Source organism: Thunnus albacares, chromosome 23, assembly GCF_914725855.1.
Source record: "Thunnus albacares chromosome 23, fThuAlb1.1, whole genome shotgun sequence".
NCBI lineage: Eukaryota > Metazoa > Chordata > Actinopteri > Scombriformes > Scombridae > Thunnus > Thunnus albacares.
The window spans coordinates 14,196,939-14,220,887 of record NC_058128.1 but is presented as its reverse complement, the minus strand read 5'-3'; the positions used below and the strand labels follow the sequence as shown (position 1 = coordinate 14,220,887).

The 23,949-nt window shown below is 40.1% G+C and overlaps 1 protein-coding gene across 1 annotated transcript; it reads left to right on the top strand.

Moving 5' to 3' along the window:
• The first annotated feature begins 11 nt into the window (after window positions 1-11).
• On the top strand, window positions 12-22,875 carry nampt1 (nicotinamide phosphoribosyltransferase 1). The gene is made up of 11 exons (XM_044343519.1): window positions 12-180; window positions 8,261-8,417; window positions 10,162-10,265; window positions 11,409-11,537; window positions 15,045-15,203; window positions 15,338-15,474; window positions 17,474-17,699; window positions 17,805-17,924; window positions 18,002-18,142; window positions 18,417-18,551; window positions 18,831-22,875. The coding sequence occupies exons 1-11, from the start codon at window positions 127-129 to the stop codon at window positions 18,942-18,944; spliced, it is 1,476 nt and encodes a 491-aa protein (XP_044199454.1). The 5' UTR covers window positions 12-126; the 3' UTR covers window positions 18,945-22,875.
• The last annotated feature ends 1,074 nt before the right edge of the window (window positions 22,876-23,949 follow it).

Below are 23,949 nucleotides of genomic sequence, written 5' to 3'. Positions count from 1 at the left end.
CGCCCGGCCCCCTTCGCTCGTCCTTCCCCCTTTGCTCAGCTCCACTACCAGGCTGGAGTCCCGGCAGCACGGCGCGCAACACAACACACTGACAGCTGCGACTGACTCACAACCAAGGGGGGAAAGATGGAGCACAGAGACGCCGACTTCAACATAATGCTAGCGACGGATTCATACAAGGTACCGTGCGAATGGCGGTTTCAGACGGGGGGTTGGGAGGCTGGCTTGGGTGGAGGGGAGCGGCTGATGGATGAAAATTGATAAAGTCAAGGTGGTTTCATCATCAGTCCCAAGGCCATCACACTGCTCTGTGTGGCCGGGTCTCCGTCGGTTCACAGCAGGCCTGAATGAGCTGCTGGAAGAGGAGGAGAGGGCTGGCTCAACCTAAATTTAGAAAGAAAGCATCCGTCTTTGAGCTGGCTAACTCACACCCAGCACCGCTGATTATTACGGAGCCAGTTTCTCACCGGCTTCGCTAGTCACACTAGCTGAGTTAGCTAGCTTGCTAGCTCACAGACAGAGGGGATTGATATTAAAAAAAGAAGCTATTATTAGCCACTAGCTAGCAAGTGCTCTGTGGGTAGTCGGGTGAACTGCACATGGGCAAAGTCTCATTCAGTGTGCGAGGAAAAGCATCACTTTCGAAAAATCAAAACCGAAAGTTAAAAGCATTCCGGGTATTGACCTTCTGTGACACAGCTAGGTTATCTGGTACAAATTACTACATTGATTTTACTCGTTCGGGGGCCTTTAAACGCCATTTAAAAGTTAAACACCGACTCTTAAGCATCGGTGTAATTGTAAATATAACGTTATCTTTGAGACTGACTTCTTGGAGAGAACATAAACACACGGTACAACAAATGTATTTGCAGGAATGTATTATGGCACGTAGCAAGTGGTTGCCCGGGACGGTTGCCAGGTACAGCGGTCATGTGACAGCACTCAGTGATGGTGATGATGGGACAGAGAGGCAGCGAATATGGAGGGACAAGTGGGAGGGAGGGAGTTGGGGGATACCGGAGAGGTTGAGTTGAAAGAGAAAATGTAAGTGATGAAGATTGAAAGTAAAAGGTTCAGACTGAGATCATATTACAGCTCTGTACGTGTACAATGAATTTCAGATCCCCTCCAGACGTGTTTTAAGACATATATAAAATAATCTACTTTGAATAATAATTTATGTCTGATATGGTTTTTCCACAAAAAAAAAGTTCAATTATGTTGTTAAAAGGCTTAAAATTATATCTACTTCTTCTCCTTCAATAAAAATCCAGAATCTATGAATATGCAAATATATTTCATTTCAGACATTTAACTGCTGGACACATGATTTCTCCTACTTCACTGTAAAGTTCATTCTCAGTGTTTGTGCCCTGGAGGTTTAAGTTTCCACATCACACTTGTGTAATGGCATATTGGACTAGGATTGGCTTCCAAACTAGTTGTGATGTCACAAATCCTGCTTGTAGGCCCGCCCCATAAAATTTTGATTTTCAGTGAGCTCAGAGAAACTTTCCACTCTCAACAGATGACTGTGAAAACAGCCTACTAGTGTCAAACTCTGCACAATCATCATTCTGCACAGTGAAGCTCAAACATCCAACCGTAGGAATAAGAGGAAATACAGATTTTTGAGTGTAGGGGGACTTTAAAATGTAGTCTGGTGTAATGAGGTAAAAGTAGTAATACAGATAAGTAGCAGATTAATCTTATATTGTTCTGACCTTCTGTAACTCGGCACATCAGTATATTTATACTATGTTTGGAATAATTGATATATAACCATAAAGCTCCATTATAAACATTAGCATTTTGACCCCATTATAAGCTTAATTATCATAGAAACTGGAAATGATCCTGTGCACAACATAAAATTTTTGTATTGTGTGGATAAATTAGTTTTCATAAAAAGCCCACTAAGAAAAAAAAAAGTGCCCAAATAATAATATGGTTTTTATTAGGATGTAGACATGAAGTATTGCACTATCATGTAATGTAGCCACTTACAAGAAAACTACTATATCTTTCTCCCAGAATCTCCTTACAGGGTGTAGGTAGTTTGAGTTTTTGAATTTGACGTAGCACTTAGATTTTTTTAAACTGGAAATTCCTAGTTTTCTTGAAAACGTCACAGTTAAAAATGTCAAAGTTATGACGAGTTTCACACTTACTCAGTGTTTCCCCTAGGTTGAGTGGTTTGGCCTGGCACCAGACCAAACCTGCTAACCTTTTCCTGTGCTCCGCACGCAGTCACCGTCATTTTCTGCCGCTTGCTTAACCACTGATTGCTTACGCGCTGCCCTGTTCCTTTAAAGGAGTCATCCTACCTGCAGTTTCCTAGGCAACGAAACAGACGTTAACTCACGTTTCGAGACAGCACTGCTCAGCAGCTCCCAAACGCTATTGATTTGCAAATGAATGGATATTTGTTGTTATTTTTGACATTTAAAAAATTATTTTGTGGCCTGGCGGGGGTTCTTGTTGGCTGTATTATTATAGGGGAAACACTATCACTGTTTTAATTTAGATTTGTACATTTGGTTTCAATTCCAGGATACAGATTTTACCGCATTTCTATCCATTTTAGTTCCCATTTTTTTGGAAATGATTAGTTTTGGTTTCATCTATTTTATTAGTTATAGTTTGTGGTTTTCTTTTCCATGGTAGAAGGCCTTTCACAGGGAGAGCTAAGAGCTCAAAACGTATCTTTTCTTATAACGATCGTCTGTGTTTCTTATCTAGACCGTTCAAGTCATGCACACACTATTGATCGTGAACAGTCAATACCGTGTTCACATCATTCATGGTAATAACACTGAGTGGTTGTGAAGGGAGGTGGTTAAGAAAAAGGGACTTTCACAGAAGTGCTCTTTTATAATCAGGTGACATTGCTTCTGTTCTTCTTCATGACCTTGTTTATAATTTCGGTGGTTTGAATTATTGGATCATACCGTTGTAGCCTAAGGAAGCAAACACTATAAACCTAAAAAAATACAAAATGTAGACACAGATTAACATCTATCCTTAACAAATCATGTGTCAAGTATCTCTGTGTATTATCACTGAACGATTCTTGTGGCTGCTTTAGAATAAACGCCATAATCTGACCTGATTAAGAAGCCTTGAAGTGTGAAAAGCAGCTACATTGTAATTAATGTTATATACTGTAGCTACAACATAACTATGAGCCCTGAGCAGCATAACAAATGAAAATTTCATGAAATACATCTCCCTTATACAATGGCTCAACCAGCATAATCTACTTTTGCACACTATATGTCATGTTAAGATTGTTGTACACAACAAATTGTGCAAAACTCAACCATCACCAAACTGATACATATCAATACCACTTCTCCCCTGAAGAGCTGCTCAGTGGCAAACAGAAGAAGGCGGCGTTTGCTCCTGGTAGCTACCGGGTGTGAGCGTGTCCAACGTAAAACAGATCATTGCTGAGTGTGTTTCTTCTCAAGTCCAGATACTTAAAGGCTCATGAGAGACAGCAAAGGTCAGTTAAATGAGGGTAAAGACAAAACATTTGAGCCGACACTGATCCAATATCATGTTACGTCTTTGCCAGACGAGGTGCGTCTGTGTTGACATACCGGGCTAAAGTTACTGTTGTCGTCTCTTTAAACAGCCAGTCGAGTTACACAAAAGGTGAACCAAACAGTCCTGTACTGACCCTCTTACATCTGTGTTTGCCATATATTCGGGTGTGCGCTGTTGTTTAATCGAAAGCGAGTTGTATGTGTGTTATCTTGTCTGTGCGTGACTGTGTAATAACCTTCGTCGTACATGTCTTGTGTGTTAAAAGAGTGACTCACAGACCAACCAGAGGCATACACTTTGTTCACAGGATATAAAAACAAGCTGCACCTGAATGCCTTTGTGTTTTGTCTGTTGGGATTGTAAAGAGAAGCTCAGCCCCAAAGCCAAGCTTGCCTATTGTCTGGAAACACACAGACACACACACACACACACACACATGTACGGGTTTATTGTTGGTATGAGGAGTCTGTCAGGTTTAAGAATACCATGGCTGGAGGTGTACAGCGTGTCATTGTTAGGTTTTAAAGCAATACCACAACACAAGTTTGTATGCCGTATGACCACAATTACGTAACATGACATCTTCTGACCCTTAAATCCAAAGAGAATTACGGTGAGCGAGTAGGTAGGGGTCTAGGATTTTGTTGGAGGGGAAAAAATTCCCAGAGCAGAATAACTATAGTGAGGGTGGCATTTAGATAATGGGATGGCCCCATTAGGCATTATAATGCCACACTAACAGCTGTTGCATGCCTCAGATGTTGTGCTGTTTGAAGAGAGGGGCAGCACCTGCGTTACTGGTAGCCAGGTTTGGGTTTTCTCTGTCAAAACCCGAAGTCTGTAATCTCTCACTATTCACAGCAGTTGACAAGGTTCAAAAAATTCTGCAAATTTTGTTGATTTTATTATCCGTGTAGTTGCTTCCCCCACTGTCAACAGCTGGTGTTCGATACATACATAGCTGATAGTCTTGACAGGGCAACCATGAAATAACTTGTTTTATAATGACAATCTGTGTGCTACAATGTATTAATATACATAACACACTGAAATATATTATATACACATAGCCAAAACTGTTTGTATCTGCACTGCACTCTCAAATTCTGTATCTCTCCACCATCAGCGTTTGAGTGCAGACAAAAGGAGGAAGTATGTGTTATATCTCAGTGAAGAAAAAAAACACCTCTTTACACATATCATTGTGTCAGATCAAAGACTGAACTGAACATTAATCTGTAGACTCAGATACACTCAGGGCAAACATTAAAGCTGTCAGTGAGTGTGTTTCTCATTTAAAACTTAGCAGAAATTCCCATCCAGCAGACACGGAGCAGCATTAGGATTCATTAAGAGTCAAGTTTCTCGCCACCTGATAAATGTAAGTCCATTATTCAGTCTCCTTGTAGCTCCATACTGGTCTCCACCAACTCCCGAGGGAAATATCTGAATCTATAGCAGCAAAAATGAACCATTGTGTTCACTTGCTAATCGCTAACTTTGTCTGTTTTTTACATGCTGGGTAGGTAGTGTACATTTTTCCATAGATTTTGTGCCAGAAATTATTGAGAATGAGCCAAAACGGTAAAGTTGTGTGCCATAAATCAAAACAATGAGTTAAAAAGAGGCTAGATGATAATTCTGTGTGTGTACATCACTACAAGCATCCATCTGATAAAAAGAAAATGCTCACAACTTCTAATATTTGCATAACAGTAGTGGATGGAAACGCAATTCACAGCATTTTTTTTGCAGATGATCTGGAAATTTTGTAAGAATTTGCGCTACATTTAGATGGAAACTAGACTTCAGTCTGTGGGATCATCAAAAGAGGGAGAATAGTGTTCTGAGTCTTGTGGAAGAAACGTGAAGAAAGTATGAATACACTGAAAAAGATGCTGACTACCAGATCTCCTTTTGATAAAACTATATCATAAAGACTAAATATAAAGGTTTCTTTTTTATGAACAATACGTTTGCCGTCTTTGTAATATTAGAAATGGTTAATATCATTTTAATGATGAGAGGTTCAGGTAGTGTGCCTTTTAAAAAGTTGACTGATGCTGGCTTTGTGAATTTAAAACTGTATTTGTGTGTATTCATCGGCATGTCTGGCAGTAAATGTGTACACACACGTGGTCGGGACTAGTGTCATGTGTGTCTTGACTCTATTTTGAGTCCTCGAAAGCTCAGAGGGAAGGACAGAGATGGGGTCAAAGAAACTGAGTAGGTCATTGACATTTATTTCTTCTCCTCTCACCTTCTCTTGTCCGCTTTGTTATTCTGTCTATAGATAATGTTTGTCTTTCTTGATTTATGATCTAGCCTTAAGGTAATTTTCACACGTAATTATACCTGTTATTCCAGTGTAACCTTGGCAACAATGGCGAGAAATAGTTTGCCAAGGTTGTTGTCAAATGAGAGACAAGCCCTGTTAAATGGGAAATGCTGTTCATTTTTTTATTAAAATGCCATCCCTTACCCTTGAGGGAACTGTAACTTAATTCTTTTTTTAGAATTGATTGACATGGACCAACGCTTTAACCACAGTTGTCAGTGAGTGACTGACTGAGTGAGTGATGAAATTACACCATTGGTCAACTGCCGCTGTTTTGGCGTTTCCTCAACAGCTGACGCTCTTTCAAAATGAACCTAATACCAGGACGCAAGCTTTTTTTTTTTCTCTGACGTTTTCACATCACAAACAATGAACAACAGCATTAAAACATGAGTCTTGCAGGTAAAACACACGACTCATGTAGCTGTTATATCAGCTTAGCGTGGGGGGGGGGGGGCTGCTCTGGTGCCTGTGATTTGACTGTAACTGCAGTTACCAGGCGGAGATAAGCCTCCTGAATTTGCAACCAAAATGCTGTTGTCAAAACCCTTTATTCACAAGTTCCACCGCAGCCTCCGTGATCATCGACCGGGAAAAAGGCAGAAAAAAGGCACATGCACAGTTAAAGCGCTGCAAATAACAATCATTCTGACAAAATACTCAACGCAGAGTGAAAACAAGACATCCGCAGAGTCAAACAGATGAAAGAGCAGGGGGCGTTAAGAGATAGAATAGTTAAAATTAAAATAAAGTCTCTTTCAAATCAAACATCCTCAGATATGAGTGGAATGTATTGTTCTTGCAACCGCATTTATACCTGTTTTATGACCATACACGGTCCAGCCATATACTAGGTTTTAACCGAGTCTTGTTCCACTTAGAATAATATTTCCTGAAGTCATCTGACAAGACTTCCAGTGCTTTACATTGACATTAGCTTATTTCACAGACGTGGGTCAGATTGAACCTGTGTTATCCCAAGACTCCCATGTAAATAAGTTGATTACATTTTATATGCATGTTGAGAAGACAAGGTCAGAAGCTACAGTCAAATGCTGCTTCATTTCTTCCCTAATGTCATGATACATGAATTGAATAGATAGAGCACAGTGATGAGGGTTACATCCTCAAATGCCCTAGTGTTCCCAGTGGAAATCCCTGGAGTCATCTGGGATTTAATTGATGGCCGGATGGCTACAGCTGACACTGTATCTTTTCTTTGAAGCAGTTTATTCTCTCTGTGTGTGTGCGAAACATGCCTGGACATGCTTTCAAACTGTTTGCCCTATTGCACAGTCTTGATTTTTAACTGTCAATGCTCCCGGTGTCCGTCAGCTGACAGCAATAGAGTAGACGATCACTACACACACACACACACACAACAGTCGTAGAATAATGGAGAAACGTGTATCTGTGGGGAAAAGTTTGGCATGTCTCACCCCGATTGTGACATTTTAGTACTATGTTATTTGATTTATTTCAATAGATGTGAAATGTCACACAGAATTGATTGGTGGGTCTTTTGTTGAAGTGGAATGTTTGCTGTAATCGCAGATAAAACACCATGATGGCAGCGCTCCTTTAACTTTGGGTTGTGACCCTGAATAACTCAGACTTTGTGTGTAGGCTAAACTTGCAGTTTTCAATTCCACACGTTGCCTAGCAATTTTAAAGCAAGACTTGCCATGCAATAGAAAGGTGTTTCAACATTTATCTGTGAGATTTCATCAGTTCCCCTGAAAGCTGGGGCTATCCAGTATTTTACAAGTATACACTGTGAAATGGCAACCACATAGCAGATCCAGTTGCTCCTGTTTACCAAAGCCATGATATCACAAGACCTGGATTCATCCAAAAACCTGCACATGCGATTCAACATGAATAATTGTATATATCTGTAAGAAACCTTGTTCGGGAAATGGACCTAATCTTGAAAACGTGTGTGTGTGTGTGTGTGGTGGGGAAGGGCTCAACAAGAGTGATGTACTCACATCGTTTGGTGTATATTAACCTCATTAAGGAATCATGCATTTTTAAGTCTCCTTGCTTGTGGACATGGAGAGCTCATTTCCTTTAATAAATGATTTGGCACCAGTTCAGTAAGAGCAAACAGATAATGATTATGAATTTTCTCACAGTTGTGTGTATGGAGGTTGGAAGGCATATAAAGTACGAGCCCCCCTTTTTACACTTAACTCAGTTTGAGGCTTAGCCATTTAAAAAAAAAAAAAAAAAAGGTCTTGTGACTCTTCACACACCACACTGTGATGTGTGTCTAGGAATTATGTGACGTTGCCTTAAGTTGTGCTGTTAGTTTAATGTGTTATTTTAGCATTAACTCAACTCATTTGTCTCCATTCTCCGCAGGTAACACATTACAAACAGTACCCCCCCAACACGAGTAAAGTGTACTCCTACTTCGAGTGCCGTGAGAAGAGGACAGATCCCACCAAAAGCAGAAAAGTCAAATATGACAAAACCGTCTTCTACGGCCTACAGTACATCCTCCACAAATACCTAAAAGGTAAGTCTCGACTCAGAGTTGAATCACGTTCCTGTGGTAGAATAGAAGTGCCTTTGACTGAGTGACAGTGAAGCTCCGACCCCCAACCCAGTAGGAGCTTCTCGCTGGTAAACACTGCCAAGCTGTATGACTTTGCAGCTGGCAGGTTTGATGCTGTGAAGTCACCACCTCTGCTACAGCCGTTTGTGTAAATAAAAATGTGTTTTCAGTCAACTTACCAAAAAAAATAAGGGTGAAATTCCAGTACTTGGATTGCGTAACTCAGGCGTAGACTTTTTTTTTTTTATTCTTTCATTTATTGAAGTCAACTATGCATGTAATGTTTTCATCCTCCCCTACTGTGGGAGCTGCACAGTACAACCACTGTTCTACTGTTATCCAGTTGAGGCTATATATAAAAAAATATTTTCAACTGTAATAACCAGGTACTAAGTAATTGTAGGTAAAAAAGTCAACACTGCAAGCTTTGTAGAGCTGTTTCTGATACTTAATTGCACCCTGTGGGAGAACATTTATCTTTTAGCTCTCTCCCTTCCAGAGCGAGGTTAGAGTACAGAGTCAGCTGCAGAACAGCGCGCCTGGAGCTGCTCAAGATTCAATGCATTGCTCAAGGACACTTCAGCAGTGCAGGTGTTTGCTATTGTGGCCTGCAGCAACATTCTCTTAACCCACAAGGTTACAAGGTGTTTCACAATGATTAAACCTTACAGAGAATAACACAAAGCCAGCAGGTTAAGAAGAAAAAGAAGAAATTTAGTGGAAAAAGGTTGAAGTAAGACAGTGTAATGCATACAATATATTCTGTACCCTAGTTAACTCAAAGTTTGTAAAGGTAGCTGTTTAAGTTATTTAGTGTGATCCCGAAGGCAACGAAAGAGAGAGCGACATAAAGAAAAAAAGAGAGTGAAAGAGAGAAAAGAATTCATCTCCCTCCTGTCTCTTAAAAGGATTTCATGGTGCGGTAGCAGAGGTGCGGGAGGGATAACAGAGAGGGGGAAGACAAAAGCACAGCTGCTCTTTCACCGTATGAGGGAGAAAGGCCAGCTGTCTGCGCAGAGCGTCCCTCTGAGCGTAATGATTAGACCAGCTATCAGAGATGCATCCGTGTACCTCGAACTTATGAAGCCTAAGTGTACGTCATGAGCGCACTTAAGTCATAAATTATCATTTAATTGTTCCAACTTTACTTTTATTGGGGGAGTGATACAGCAGAATTATTAAAGCGAAAGCATCTGTTTACCCAAACCAGTCTGTCAGATATGAAAGGAGACTTTTTGGACTTTTAACCATATATTGTGACATTAAATGAGACCTTTTTTTAAAAAAATAATTTTCCATTAATTTTCCCAAAATGTATTTCACTGAAATCAAACGGCTAATATAACTCAAGATATCCTCTTACATTTATACTTTTTTTTTTTCCTGTTATTGTTTGTTGTGTACAACTGTTTCTATGGTCTTGAAACAAGCCAAACTTGAAATGAGACAAGGAAGTGGCTTCTTTATGTGTGTGTATGTGTGTGTGTGTGAGGACAAAGACGCCTTGTCAGCACGGGATCCTTCTAATTTAATTACAACAGCGGACAGTAATGTAGCATTCCAATGCCTTCTGTTTAACGGTGTGTGTTTCTCCAAAATCTCTGCCTGTACATCACATCCTTCTGATTTTTTTTTCTTCTCCCTCCACTCCCCAACTCCTCCCTCTCCCTCTCCCTCTCCCTCCCTTCTCCTTCCTCCTCTCCAGGAAAGGTAGTGACTCCAGAGAAGATCCAGGAGGCAAAGGAGGTATACAGAGAACACTTCCAAGACGATGTTTTCAACGAGAAGGGATGGAATTATATTTTGGAGGTAAGAGACTGCTGAAAATGTCCAGAAAAACTAATTTTCAACATGTTACTTTTGTAGATGTCCGTGCATATTTTTAGTACATACCAGGAAGTAGTTGCAAGGAATATTTTCAAGGAATGCTTCATGAGGAAAAAGCTGAAAGTGGAAACAGACACATAAATACAGGCATCAGCACATGCTTATGTTTACACATGAAACATGTTGAAGGTGATGCCTCTGTTATCAGAGAGACTGAAGGTCTTTCTTATACATGTATACACACACTAACGACACACAGTGTTCTCCTGGTAAACACACATATTACACATAAATCAAGCTTGCAATCTCATTACTTGGCGGATTGAATTTGTTGCAAGATTTGAGTTTGAAGTGGTCTGAAGATCCTCAAAAATTGTGAATGGATAAAACCAAACACCATAAGAGGAAAGACAGGCTCAGCTAATTCAGATTCAGTTACAAGTCAGATTCAGCAACTAACCAGCAATTAATCACAGACAATTTAAGGTTTCTGATTGTTGAGAGGTAACTGTTAGCTTCAGTTTCAGCACCTTGGAGAGAGCACGGCGCTCTGTACTGACACTTTTCCTCAAGTGAGAAGAAGTGTTAATAAACCTTTAGAACACATTTATACGAATCAGTTATTTCTCTGTCATCTCTTACCACATTGCTTAATCAGGTCTCGACGTGCCAGCTTTGTTTTTTTGCAAATCACTGCAGAAACCCGCATCCACAGTGTAGCGGAGAGAGATGAATGTACAGTGTTTTTCCCAGTTTCATTGTGTTATAAAATCTACCAATAATGTAAAGATTTGATCATGATCATCAAGATCAAGCATACAAATGATGCTCAGGTTTTGGCACTAAGGTATGGACTATGATCTACTAGTTATAGATTACATTTCTTTCATCTAATGTGCAGTTTGTTTTGTTAGTTTTTTTAAATTTAGTTAGTAATGCAGCCCACATATTTGCTCCAGACCAGTTAAAAAAGCATGCAGGAATTCTATATGTATGTCTGTATTTTTTTTTGCAGGTCATCTCAGTATAGATAAAGATATTAACACTCTGCACAAGCCACACAGAAGAAGCCGTGACAGTGTAAATCTGATTCTGAGTGGGATATTTGTACCTTTGTGTTTGCAGAAATACAATGGACATCTGCCTATTGAAATCAAGGCAGTGCCAGAGGGGAGCGTCATTCCTCGAGGCAATGTTTTGTTCACAGTGGAGAGCACAGACCCTGAATGCTACTGGCTCACCAACTGGGTGGAGGTAAGTCTGCTTTGTTTGTCCTCCGGGCCCAGAAGCCATTTCCTGTGGGTCCTGACGTGATACAAGTGTATAATTCAACTAGAGCGCTCTGGGCTTCAGGCCCACTGGTAGATGAAAGTAAAGCTTTTTAATCATATTTTATATTATCTTGAAAGTGTTGCTTGTCACAGAAAGCTTGTGCGGGAAGGATCTAACTCAAAGATACTGTTGGTTGAATTCTGGGAAACGTAGGATTTTATTTTATTTATTTTTTAAAATGTGTCTCTTGTGAGTCTCTCAGCTTTATGAATTGCAATACTAAATCGCTGGGGTGCCGCTTTTAATGGCATCAGTGTTCAGTTCTTCGACATGTTAAACACCATTGTGAATTTGGCACTGCTATGACCTCATAGCAGTTTCATGTGCTACTTGTCTTGCTACTAAAACTACACAGCTAGGCACATCATTAGGATTTAATAGTTTGCTTTATTTGATTATTGATTAAATACAAAAGATATTAGTAACATTTATGCCCTTTTTATTACAAGGGAGAGCTAACAATTTTATAAAAGCCATAAAGAATTAAGCTTGGCAGCATGCCCCATGGCACCTCTCACCTCTTCTTAAATCTTACTGAACTACAGTCCTGTCATGGCTTATTGCTTAATCACTGCAGAGAAATGTGCTGTGACTGCAGCAAAGTGATTCACACAGGTTGGCTGAAAAGGACAAGAGCAGCTAGTCAAGTACCAGTAAAATCCTTCAGATGCTTGTTTGGTGTCTCTATAGATGACAACATGATTGAAGTCCTAAATCAACTCCTTGCCCTGACCAATGTTCTGTTCCCTGAGGTATCACATCACTGAAATTATTCTCAACAGAGTAGAGAATGTCTGCCGGCTTCATTCGGTTACAGTGTGATTCACTTTAAGACTGTATCAAAGGGTGAGGACCATTAGTTTCACCTTTTAAGCAATTTCATTTCAAAACTTCTGTCTTCTGAGTTGTGGTTTTTACATCTTTACACGGCACAGATTAAACGAACCAAAAATAACGTGTTAATTAGTGAGCTTTAGAGGTGCTGGTAGGTGGATTTTTTCTGTTGCCCTTGGACAGAGCCAGGCTAGCTGTTTCCTCCTGTTTCCACTCTGTATGCTAAGCTAAGCTAACCTGCTGCTGGCTCCAGCTAAATATTTACTGCACACACACAAGAGTGGTATCCATCTACTTATCTAACTCCAAGCAAGAAAGCGAATGAGTGTATTTCCCCCAAAAAATACTGAACTGTTCCTTTAATCATCACACTCATGTCATAGTAATCAGATGAATATAAGCACCTTTGATGGTCTGTCATTTAAAAGCAACACAAAATGTAACAGAGTGTGTGTTGTGTGACAGGAAGTACAGCAGAATTTGATTGATTTTAGTGATGTGAGCAGGCAGTCTGGAGTTTTTAATGGGGCGGCCTCAGTAGCTAATGCGTAGTGTTGCTCCGCCCAGAGATCAGGAAGATCTCATGAACTTAATGCTGCATGAACAGACTGTCCGCAATGACTCGGCAGAACTAAATTCATTTACCATGAGCAATATCCTCACTCTGACTCCGTCTCTCTCTAAGTCACTTCCACTCATGCGCTCTCTCTCACCATGTCGGCCCCATTCATAAATACGTTGTTTCCGTTGCTTCCACAGTTAAACCATGCAGTGTTTTCTAAGAATATGATTAAAGCAACACCACAACATGCTTTCTTTGTTTATGTCGTTTGACGCAGAAAGAAAGCAGTCAGCTTTTGAAAGTATCTGAACAGATTTATTAAGTCCTATGTCTTCTGAATGGCACAGTGACCCCCCCTACACACACACACACACACTCTGTCCTGATAAATTTGGATACACCACACATACACACACTTTGCCAGTCTCCTCAGCTGATATAAATACACGCATAAACACACACACGCACACATGTTCATTCTTCACGGCTGATGTAAAATTAGACATTCAGCCTGGTGTCCTTGAGCTGCGTCATTAGGTTAAACTCTGTTTCTCTTTTCTCCCTCGCTCTTTTTACTTTCCGTCACTTTGTCATACATTTGTCATCTCTTTCACATCCTTTTCTTTCCAGTCTTTATCGCTCTCTATTACTTTCTATTACCCCCTACCTTCCTCATTCTCGTCCCCCTCTCTCATTCCTTATCTCCCTCCATTTTGTTCTGGGACATTGACCGAGAAGTTATGTTGGCACGTGTGTATGTGATTGTATGTCTGTGCGTGCGTGGGTGCACACATTCTTTCCCGAGTGTTGTTTTTACCGTTGTGCGGACCCATTATCCCTGACAAACTGTCACATGATCATCACAAACTGTCACATGATCATCACAAACTGTCACATGATCATCACTTACTGTATTTTAAATCATATAAATGTCACAATCATCGTAATTCTTAGACACTGTTTGATTTTACACATTTAGATTTCTCTAGATCTCATGAAAGTAGAACAAATTGTGCAACTTTGAATGTGTTTATATCTACATTCAATCATGTTGCAGTTATTATATATGTTAAGTGTTACGTATAGATTTCCCACAAAAAGGTCGACATGCAAATAAGGCAAAGTGTGCGTCTTTGTGTGCGCCCTGCTCTTGCAGTCACATGAGTCCATATTATGGTTTAGATTATGATTAGTCTGAGGAGGCATGTGACCCGCTCAGGGTCAGAGGGAAAACACACACTGCATAGTTTTGAAAATCATGTTTACTCATTATCTGTCTATTGCCCCTGAGTTTTGACACACGTTTACTTACTTTAGCTGTCATTCCTGTCATATTAGTTGTGATGCAAACACAATGTGTAATCACAGTAAATATCTGCTGTTTATTGTAGTAGGACAAAGTGGTCTCTGTGTAAATTTGATTTCTCTTTCTAGGAGTAAATGAATCAAAAAAATCAGTGTAGAATATTAAGCTACATGTGGATTTTATACCTCAGTGCCTTTTCCTAGAAATGAGTGTTTGTACAGAAGCATAGATAGGCGGACCTTCACAAACATGCACTGTCCACTTCTGATTGTAGAAATGGTGCATTCATAAAATTTTCCAGGTGGCGGCGAGTACAGATAAGCCACTTGTTTTCATATTGAAATCTATGACTCTGGTCCAGAGTTGACATGGGGCTTTGAGGAATGTACTATTCCCAGAGTTTGCTTGAGCCCTTTGATCCCTCTGAGCCTGTTAGCTTTAGGTTTTAGTACCAGTTGAATACTTAAAAAAAAACAAGAAAGTTTGGACCAGTCATTCACTTGTCTTATCAGCGCTTAAAAAAACCTACTTTTGGTTCACTTAAATTGAATTTTCACATATGGGACTTTATAGGCATTTGCAAGACAGTTTTTCCTCGTCTTTCCTGAAAAACATTAGAAAACATTCCATTTTTTTAATCATAGATGCGTTTGGGAAATTAGAGGAAGTGAAGCTTTCCACTGAATATCACTCTGATATAAAAACAAATCTGTTCTTCCTCCATCAGACCATCCTGGTGCAGATCTGGTACCCCATCACAGTGGCGACCAACTCGAGAGAGCAGAAGAAGATCCTCGCCAAGTACCTCCTAGAAACCTCTGGGAACTTGGATGGACTAGAGTATAAACTACATGACTTCGGCTACAGGGGCGTCTCCTCACAAGAGGTATGAAGTAAATTACAGTAGACGTAGTAAACAACTAAAATAAAATATCTTAGCGAGTTAAAAATAAATAGATGGATTAATAAGTGATGTCTTTGCCATTTATCCCCCATAACCTTTCTCCTTCCTGTTTGCAGACTGCAGGTATCGGGGCCTCCGCCCATCTGGTCAACTTCAAGGGCACAGACACGGTCGCCGGCATCGGAGTCATTAAGAAGTACTACGGCACCAAGGACCCCGTGCCAGGCTTCTCAGTGCCTGCTGCAGAGCACAGGTACCTATCATGCTTAATAAGAGATAGAGGATCTCGCTGTCTAACCTACTTTTCTTAGCTTTGGAGTGTTTCCTGGCTTTTACAGAAGGTTAAGTGGCATTGTTTTCAGCGTGATGTAGGGCACTAGTTCACCACCTACTTTAATTATTACACCAGTAGCATAAGACCTCCAAGTAATGATGGGTGTCTGCCAAAGTGTCCAACACTCCTTTTAAGGGATGTACAAGGTTCACAGAAACCTCAAGCATAAAATTGAGTCCCTAGAGGTTTCTAAATTCCTGTGCTCAATGTTAATTAACATCATAGGCCATGCATTCCCACATATTCCCAGAAAGCACAGCGCTACAGAAGGCACGTCTATTCATCTCCAGGGCTCTCTTTAGTGAGATAGTCCACGTTTTGGCCAAGAGCCAGGTCTGGAAGCAAACTTTTTCATCCACAAGCCAAATTGATTTCCAAAGTAGTAAACTTGCTCCAAATAATAGTTGGTTATCTGCCAAAAGTAGATGGATTTTATCAGCCGGAGTGAAAATGTACCCATCATTTGGCTGAGATTGGTGTTAATTTGCTCCCCTGATTAGAGCGCGGTCACCCTCACACTCATTATGTGCTTCATCTATCTCGGTTTCATGGGGCTGTGATCGGCTGGAGGTGAAGATTTGGATTGGCTGCTGCCCTGACTCACATGTCCCTGGCGTTGTTTTATGGAAATGATCCATTTATCCTGCATGCACACACACACACACACACACACACATAGTCACCATTTCTGTTTGGCTCTCATGCACACAGAGTCGCCTCTTCCTCACCACCAGGGCATTTACTGCTGCTCCAGCGCACCCTTCTTTCCCGCGCCAGTGCATTGTGGGATGGTGGCAGTGGTTGTCATAGCAACCGTTATGTAACGACCCCCTCTTACAATGTGTTTGGTTTTTACCTCAGAGGGGAGGAGTCACAGTGAAATTCCACTTTGATTTCCATGTAGAGGAAAGGGAGGGAAGTTGTCGTAGAGCAGGGGTGTGTCACCTTCAAACCTTGTGTGCAAAACTTTTGAGTCTCTTCCAGTGTTTATTGTACGCTTTCAGTGAAACAGAAATGCCCTGTCAAGAAAAATAAACACTTTTCAGAATTGATGTAGAGAAGCTAATGTTGAAATAAAAAAATACCAAGCAGTAAATAATCAGATCTGCTCTGTAAAGACCGAATTATAAGTACAATTCAGAGCAAGTCTTTCTATTGTGTCAAATAGTATTAAAACATACCATCTTTCTGAGTTTGTTTTGTTCTTGATTGAGTGCCAGGCAGCTTTGGTTTACTCTGTGTGGGCTGTGAACAGGTTACACAAGGGCTATTTCTTTGGAAGAAGTACTTCCAGTGAAATTGGGCGGCAGTACAAATCTCAGAAACCTCAAAACAAAAGTATTCAGTATCAGGCTGGAAAGATATGTTTTTTGTAGAGTGGGTGAACTAACCCTTTAACTTAAAAATCATGAAGTAATTGAACATAGTCTTAATGCATGCCCTAATGTCTTAACTAATAACATAAATATGCATGTATGGTATCTAACTAGGCTAAAACAAACCTATTAAAACCCTTAAAAATATAATTTGGCCCAAGGCCGGTTTCATCAAAGACTAAAACCTTGGTTGGACTGCCCTCTTCTGGACAATTTGTGGAATTGCAACATGATGAATGTCTTATGACTGCCTTCAGCTGTTCGTTTCCTTATGTTGCGCAAACATTTTTACCTGTTTAATTTCTCTTTTGCCCTCATAGGCTTCCTTTAAAAACTACTTAACCTCAAGGTCTCATCAGCCTTTCTGATTTTCTCATTTTCTTCATGTTTTTAATGGATGGTGGAAAATTATTCACGTTTATTTGCTAGTTTAGGTTTTCATTTCTAAAATCAACCAAAGAAGCTGTGTATAATATGTTAAATTGCTGATTAGTCATATGGGAAGAGAAAGTATTGTAATATCTCTGCTGCTCTCTCCACAGTACCATCACAGCGTGGGGGAAGGACCATGAGAAAGATGCCTTTGAGCACATCATCAAGCAGTTTCCCAGCGTGCCCGTATCCATAGTCAGCGATAGCTACGACATCTACAACGCCTGTGAGAAGATCTGGGGCGAAGACCTTCGGGGGCTGATAGAGTCGCGCAGCGCAGACGCCCCACTGGTTGTCCGACCAGACTCAGGAAACCCGCTTGATACGGTTTTGAAGGTGCGTTCAAATGACGTTTCAGGGATCTTAACTCAAACCAGGAAACTTAGATATGTGTGATGACCATATCTGTCATCTCTTCCTCTTTTATTTTACTTCTGCCAGGTTTTGGAGATCCTGGGTAAGAAGTTTGCTCCAGTGGAGAACTCTAAAGGTTTTAAGGTGCTCCCACCTTACATTAGAGTCATACAAGGAGATGGAGTGGATATCAACACACTGCAAGAGGTATAGACACACAAACACACTGTTCATTAGGAGACTAGATGTCTTGCTTCTTGTTTTGACTGTTTGTTTTTCCACAGATAGTGGAGGGTATGAAGCAACACAGGTGGTCCATTGAGAACATTGCCTTCGGCTCTGGAGGGGCTCTGCTGCAGAAACTGACCAGAGATCTGCTCAACTGCTCCTTCAAATGCAGCTATGTGGTCACTAATGGCCTCGGGGTGAGGACTGAGGCGCTGGGATTAGAATCTGTTTTAAAGCATTGTAGTTACACAGAGTAAACCATGCATTTAGTTTGTTTTCAGTCTCTTTATATCTTTAAATGAGTTTATTTCTGACGTAACCTCAGATGAATCTGTGCAGAACTTCACCTCAACTCTTTGTCTAAATCTTCTATTTTTGTGTATTTTTAAGTACAGCGCTTAGCATAACAGTGATTTTAAAATTCCAATTCCCATGTTTTAATGTGATATTGTTTTTTGCGCTGCGGTTCAGGTGAATGTTTTCAAGGATCCAGTGGCAGACCCCAACAAGAGGTCAAAGAAAGGCCGCCTGTCTCTGCACCGGACTCAGAGTGGAGACTTTGTGACCCTGGAAGAGGGCAAGGGCGACCTGGAGGAGTATGGCGTGGTGAGTTCAGTAACCCACAGTAGCACACAAAGTTTTGTTTACAGTACCAGTTAAAAGTTTGGATACAGCTTCCTGTTCACTTGAATGAGAAAGTGTGTCCAAACTTTTGACTGTATTGTATATAAATGCTTTAGCACTCAGGAATGAATTTCATCAACGCTCACCTCCACATTTTCTGTTTCCTTTGCCCCTCTCTCTCTCTCTCCCTTGTCACCTTCCTATCTTCTATACTCCCTTTTCTCTATATTCACCCTAACTTGTTTTTCTGTTCATCTCCAGGACCTGCTGCACACAGTCTTCCAGAACGGGAAGATTGTGAAAACGTACACATTCGACAAAGTCAGAGACAATGCGAAGCTCAAAGACAGTGAGCTTGAAGAGCTGCTGCACTGAAGCACGGCGCTATGAATCCCTTTCCTACCACCCTATCCTCCAAACTACCCCTCCCTGTCATCCTCTGAACCCTTCACCTTCTGGCCTCCAACGTCACCCCAAAATACGGAGGTAGCGTACACTGCTAATAGACCCCACACCCGAAGCCTGAAAACTCCCCCAAAATGTTCCTAAAATCTTAAAATTCACAGAAATTCACCCTCAGCTCATAGTTCTCCACCGGAGTGGGGAATGAGAGATTTGGTAACTCACACACCTCTGATGAATGGCAAAACACCTCAATGAGTTTGAAAGGGGGGAAAAAAAGAGAAAGAGAAGATGTGTGAGAGGTACAGTAAGCGGCAAGAATGACAGACGTGTAGAGGGAGAGAAGCTGCAGATTATGACGATAAACCATGCGTTCACATCCCCGTGCTGCTGCCCCGCCGTCAAATCCAACTACGACATGTTGCACTAGGCTGGACATATGGCAAGGTAAGAATGTGTTTGGCTGCTGATAGGCAATGTGTCAGCAGACTTTTCCATGCCGACACACAAAACAAACAAACAAACAAGATGATTGTAGGAGTTTCTGGGCGCTGCACGCGGAGTGAAGCCATGGTGAGTCAAAAGCGAGACATGTCGTGAAAGAAAGAGACGAAATGAGAGAAATATGAAGCCACACCCACACCAATGACCGTGCCCCGTGTATTGTGTACAGAAGTGTTTAGAAAAAAAAACTACATGTCTGAATCTACTTAGCTTTGTCTTTTATGTGAAGAAAAGAAAACGATGATCACGGTATATAACGGTGCACCGATAACATTGACTGACCACAGCTAATATTGTATGTTGCTTCTACTTTGAAACAGAAAATTATGAACACTTAACTTAACTATGTATTTTACCGTAATTATGGGTGATGAAGGTATTCTTTTTTTTCCAGCTCTCTTACTTTTTAATCAGTAGTTATGGCCAAAATTATAAAAGGCCAAAATGTATCAAGTACTTCCTGAATATTTTGTACTCTTACTCTGCCAAAAAAAAAAAATGTTATTGGTGCATCTCTGAAGGTATAGAAATGATCATCTGCTTGCCATTATGTTGCCCGCAGAGCATTCACATCATAAATGCCCAATCCACAATCCAATCATACCACAAAATCATAAATATCGTACATGGAGGAAAGGTTTTTTCATTCTCAAAGTGATGTGAAAAGCTCAATTTCCACCAATAATTTCAGAGTCCTGGAGAAGCCCATAATCTTAACAAAACTACTGTAAGTGAGTTAGAAAGATGAGATTTTTCTGGTTGACTAGGAAGAGTCAAAATTTTTGGATTGGGTCTTCATAGTGGCGAATGCTCTTGAAACCAGTCTTTGCTGTATAAGACCAAGAGTTGATGTAAAAAAAAAAAAAAAAAAAAATACATCACAGAAATTGTCTTCACTGGAATGAAGATGACCTAACTATGTGTTTATGGAAGATTAAATATGTGGCTTCTGGGCTGAAATGTATGTTAAATGTTGGTTCTGATGTGTGTGTGTGTGTGTGTGTGTGTGTGTGTGTGTTTGTGTGAGTTTGATTGGATTTGTGTGTGTGTGTGTGTGTGCTGACATCTTCTTCCTTTAAAGGATCGTGTAGTATTCCTTTATGCAAATGTACTTGTCGATCGGGGGAATAGAGAAACACTTTTCCTTTTACTTTACCGACTTTTCATTCTGGAGGGAAACGCAGTTTTGTGACAAACAGGGAGCGATGAGCCGTGTTTCTCCTGAGCAATATTGAAAGAGGCAGAAAAGTAAGGCTCTGCATTAGAAATATTTCCCGACAGCAACATGTTCCTTTGTGATTAAAAACCAGCCATGCTTTGGCAGTTGGTGGAGCACAGTTTCCCTTGGTATCACTGCCTTAACTCATGAAAAGCAGGGAAACTTTCAACAGAAGTGCTTCTGGGGGAAAAAAGTGTGAATGTGCCCACGGATGGCACCTTGCACTCTTGCATGGATTTTACAGTAGAATTTACTGCCTAGGTTTAAATGGGATCTTACTGATGTTGATGCCTTTTTGGAGATAATTATCTTCCCATTCAGAGCATCTCGGTTGAGAGTCACTCCTGTTTCCAGGTGTGTTTTCGTCACATTGCTGAGCTGGCCTTTTCAGAGTGATGGAAATTTTTCTTTTGCAGAGCTAGGACCGACTTAATGAGGAGCTATGAGCCAGTGACATCACAGGAATTTTGTCAAGAGCATTGGCAGAAGAAGATGCTCAATGGATGCAACATTTCTCCCATTTAAGTTTTGACAACATATACTGTAGACAAGCAGCCAGTACAGGATCACATGTTGCTGAGCAGCTTCAAACATGCGGAAAGATAAAGAACCTAAAACGGTTCCTCCTGAAAAACCGTTAAATCAGTAGTTTAACCTGTGTTATATTTAGCCATGCTAGCATCTTGGCTCAAGGGATAGCCTCATTATTACATTTGTGGTTTTTGGTAAAAATTTCTCAACAACTATCAAGAAATCTTCTCCAAGAAATGTAGTACTGACATTCACACTCCCTTTAGGATGAACATAATAATTTTAGTGGGGTTCCCTGGTGGCCTAATGGTCAAGGCGCATACTATATAACCGCAACGTTCATGCTGCAATTCACAGCCAGGGAACCCTCGCTACACTGACTCTCAAATGAAAAAAAAACTTCCTCCATTCATCTAGCATTTCTACTCTAGCGCCATCATCAGGTCAAACTTTTAATTTGTCCAATACTTGCAAAACTAATGACATTCACATCAGTCTCAGTTTAGCAAACATGCTAACACGCCAAACCAAGATGGTGGTCATAATCAACATTATACTTGCTTAACAAAAACGAGTTAGCATTGTCATTGTGAGCTTGTTAGCATGCTGACTGTTAGCATTTAACTCAATTAACCGCTGTGCCTAAGTACAGCCTCACAGAGCTGCTAGCCTGGGTATAGATGCTCAGTCTTTTTTTTAAAACTCCAGCTAATAGTTTGTTTTCTGGCTGCGCAATATTTTCAGACATTGTGCTGCTTTACATCAACAGCATAACAAGTTGTCAGCTGGAGTTTCCCCAGTGCTACCACAACCTGTGATGTCACTGACTCCCATCCCCTGCCTCTGGCTCAGACCATCCACCTTGGACACTGACAAGCTGATAAACCTCACAGCCAGTCACGTACGGAAACAAATGTCACGCTATTGTAATTCCCCCCCCCCCCCCCCTTTTCTGTTTTTGCAACTGTCACTAATGTTACTGTACCTGTCAAAATCATTTGTTATCCAATTGTTCTAGACACAGTTTGGCTTTTTCTTTTTCCAATTATGGGGTGCATTTTAGTAAAAATTTTGATTTTACTATTTTGATACTGTCTCTGTTCTTACCTCAGAGAAATATTATTTTGTATGACAAAGGAGAAAAATAAATGCCAGAAATATTGCAGTAAATATCCTTACTTGCGAACAATGCGGCCATACTGCCTTCTCACTTGTACATACAGCGACTAGTTTGACCGAAAGCAGAGAGGGCAGGTTAGGGAGATGACCACACTAGATAATATTATTATTATTTTTGTCAAAACGACCATTTTTGTACCAACAGAAGAATATCCAAAACTGCTTGACTGAATTGGCAGTATGAATGTTTTTTTTTCGTTTTGTTTTTTTTTGACTGTCAAGCCTTTAGCTTCTGTTTGTGTGTGTGTGTGTGTGTGTGTGTTGTCATGTGTGAATGCCTCGTGTGTGTGTGTGTGATGGATGAAAACGTGTTTGTGAATACTTTTTTTTCTTTATGTTGTTGTTGTTTTACTTGTATGTATATGTTGGTTGTCCCAAATTCTCTCCCAACACAACTGATATTTTAACTAACCTAACTTGCTATATTGTCAACAATACATCAATTAAAGATGCCACCCTGTCAGTTTGAAATGTTTGATTCATTTTTCCTTACGCTGGTGTATTTGATTTTAAAATGTCATTTCTCTTGTTCTGTATTGACCTTTTCTGACCTTTTTCCAGTGTTTTTGACAACATGTATAAACTATACACATGTACCAAAATGGCAAAGTAAAATCCAAATAACATTTAGGTAACATGTTATTTTATGGGTCTGTAATTACCTAATAATTTCATAGGAAGTTTAGAGAGTTAACTATGTAATTTGGTGCAAATTATAGGAAAAATAGGAAATTCTTTTAATTATTTACTTCAGTTAAATAGGAATTTAGAATTCACAATTATTATTCATATATTTGTTGAAGCGTATGCTCACTTCACATTTTTACATGTTCAGCTTCACTGCCTAAGAGACTCTCCAGGTTAAACTAGCAGTAAATTTAAATGAAAGTGTACTAATTGAACACTGTCAATATTTTTGTCCTGATTAGTACCAAATTACAGAGTTGATTAAAAAATTACAGACCCATAAAATGAAGCATTACCAAGATTTTGCCAGTTTTTACTCATTACTTTGAAAGACATATCTGAAAACATGTAGAAACACTATTAGGAAAATGCAGGTAGTTATGATTTAATCAAAACAATCTTTGTTGTTTTTGTTTTATTGTAACCATATTTCTGTGTTGCATTCACACAGTCAACACTTTTGCAGTCCCTGAAGTCCATTTCTATGTACTGTTTGTTTTCATCAGACAAGTCAGCCTGCTGTTGTTTAAGAAGTTAATCTGGATTTAATATTGTACTTCAATAAAGTTTGGGGGATTTGCGAAAAACAGGTTAAAAAAAAAAGCAGAATGCTCAAAATTGTTCCAGCACAGACCGATATATCCTGACTATATCAGGCTAAATAGCATTCCTCATGAGGACTAAACTAATTTTCATGTGTAAAATTATCAGAATGACCCGTTAATCTATTAAGATGAATTTAATTTCTGTCTTTCTTATGGAGAAATGTAGTGTAATTTTTAAAATAAGTGCAGTAAGGATAAATTTAACTTTAAGCTGTCTCATGTTAGACACGTAGCAAGTCAAGCAGTCTTGTCT

Bases quoted from the DNA above. Each gene is read 5' to 3' on its own strand.
- nampt1 (XM_044343519.1), top strand. From the start codon at position 127: ATGGAGCACAGAGACGCCGACTTCAACATAATGCTAGCGACGGATTCA. The intron at 11,538-15,044 runs GTAAGTCTGCTT...TTCCTCCATCAG, and splicing joins GGCTCACCAACTGGGTGGAG to ACCATCCTGGTGCAGATCTG. The intron at 18,552-18,830 runs GTGAGTTCAGTA...GTTCATCTCCAG, and splicing joins ACCTGGAGGAGTATGGCGTG to GACCTGCTGCACACAGTCTT.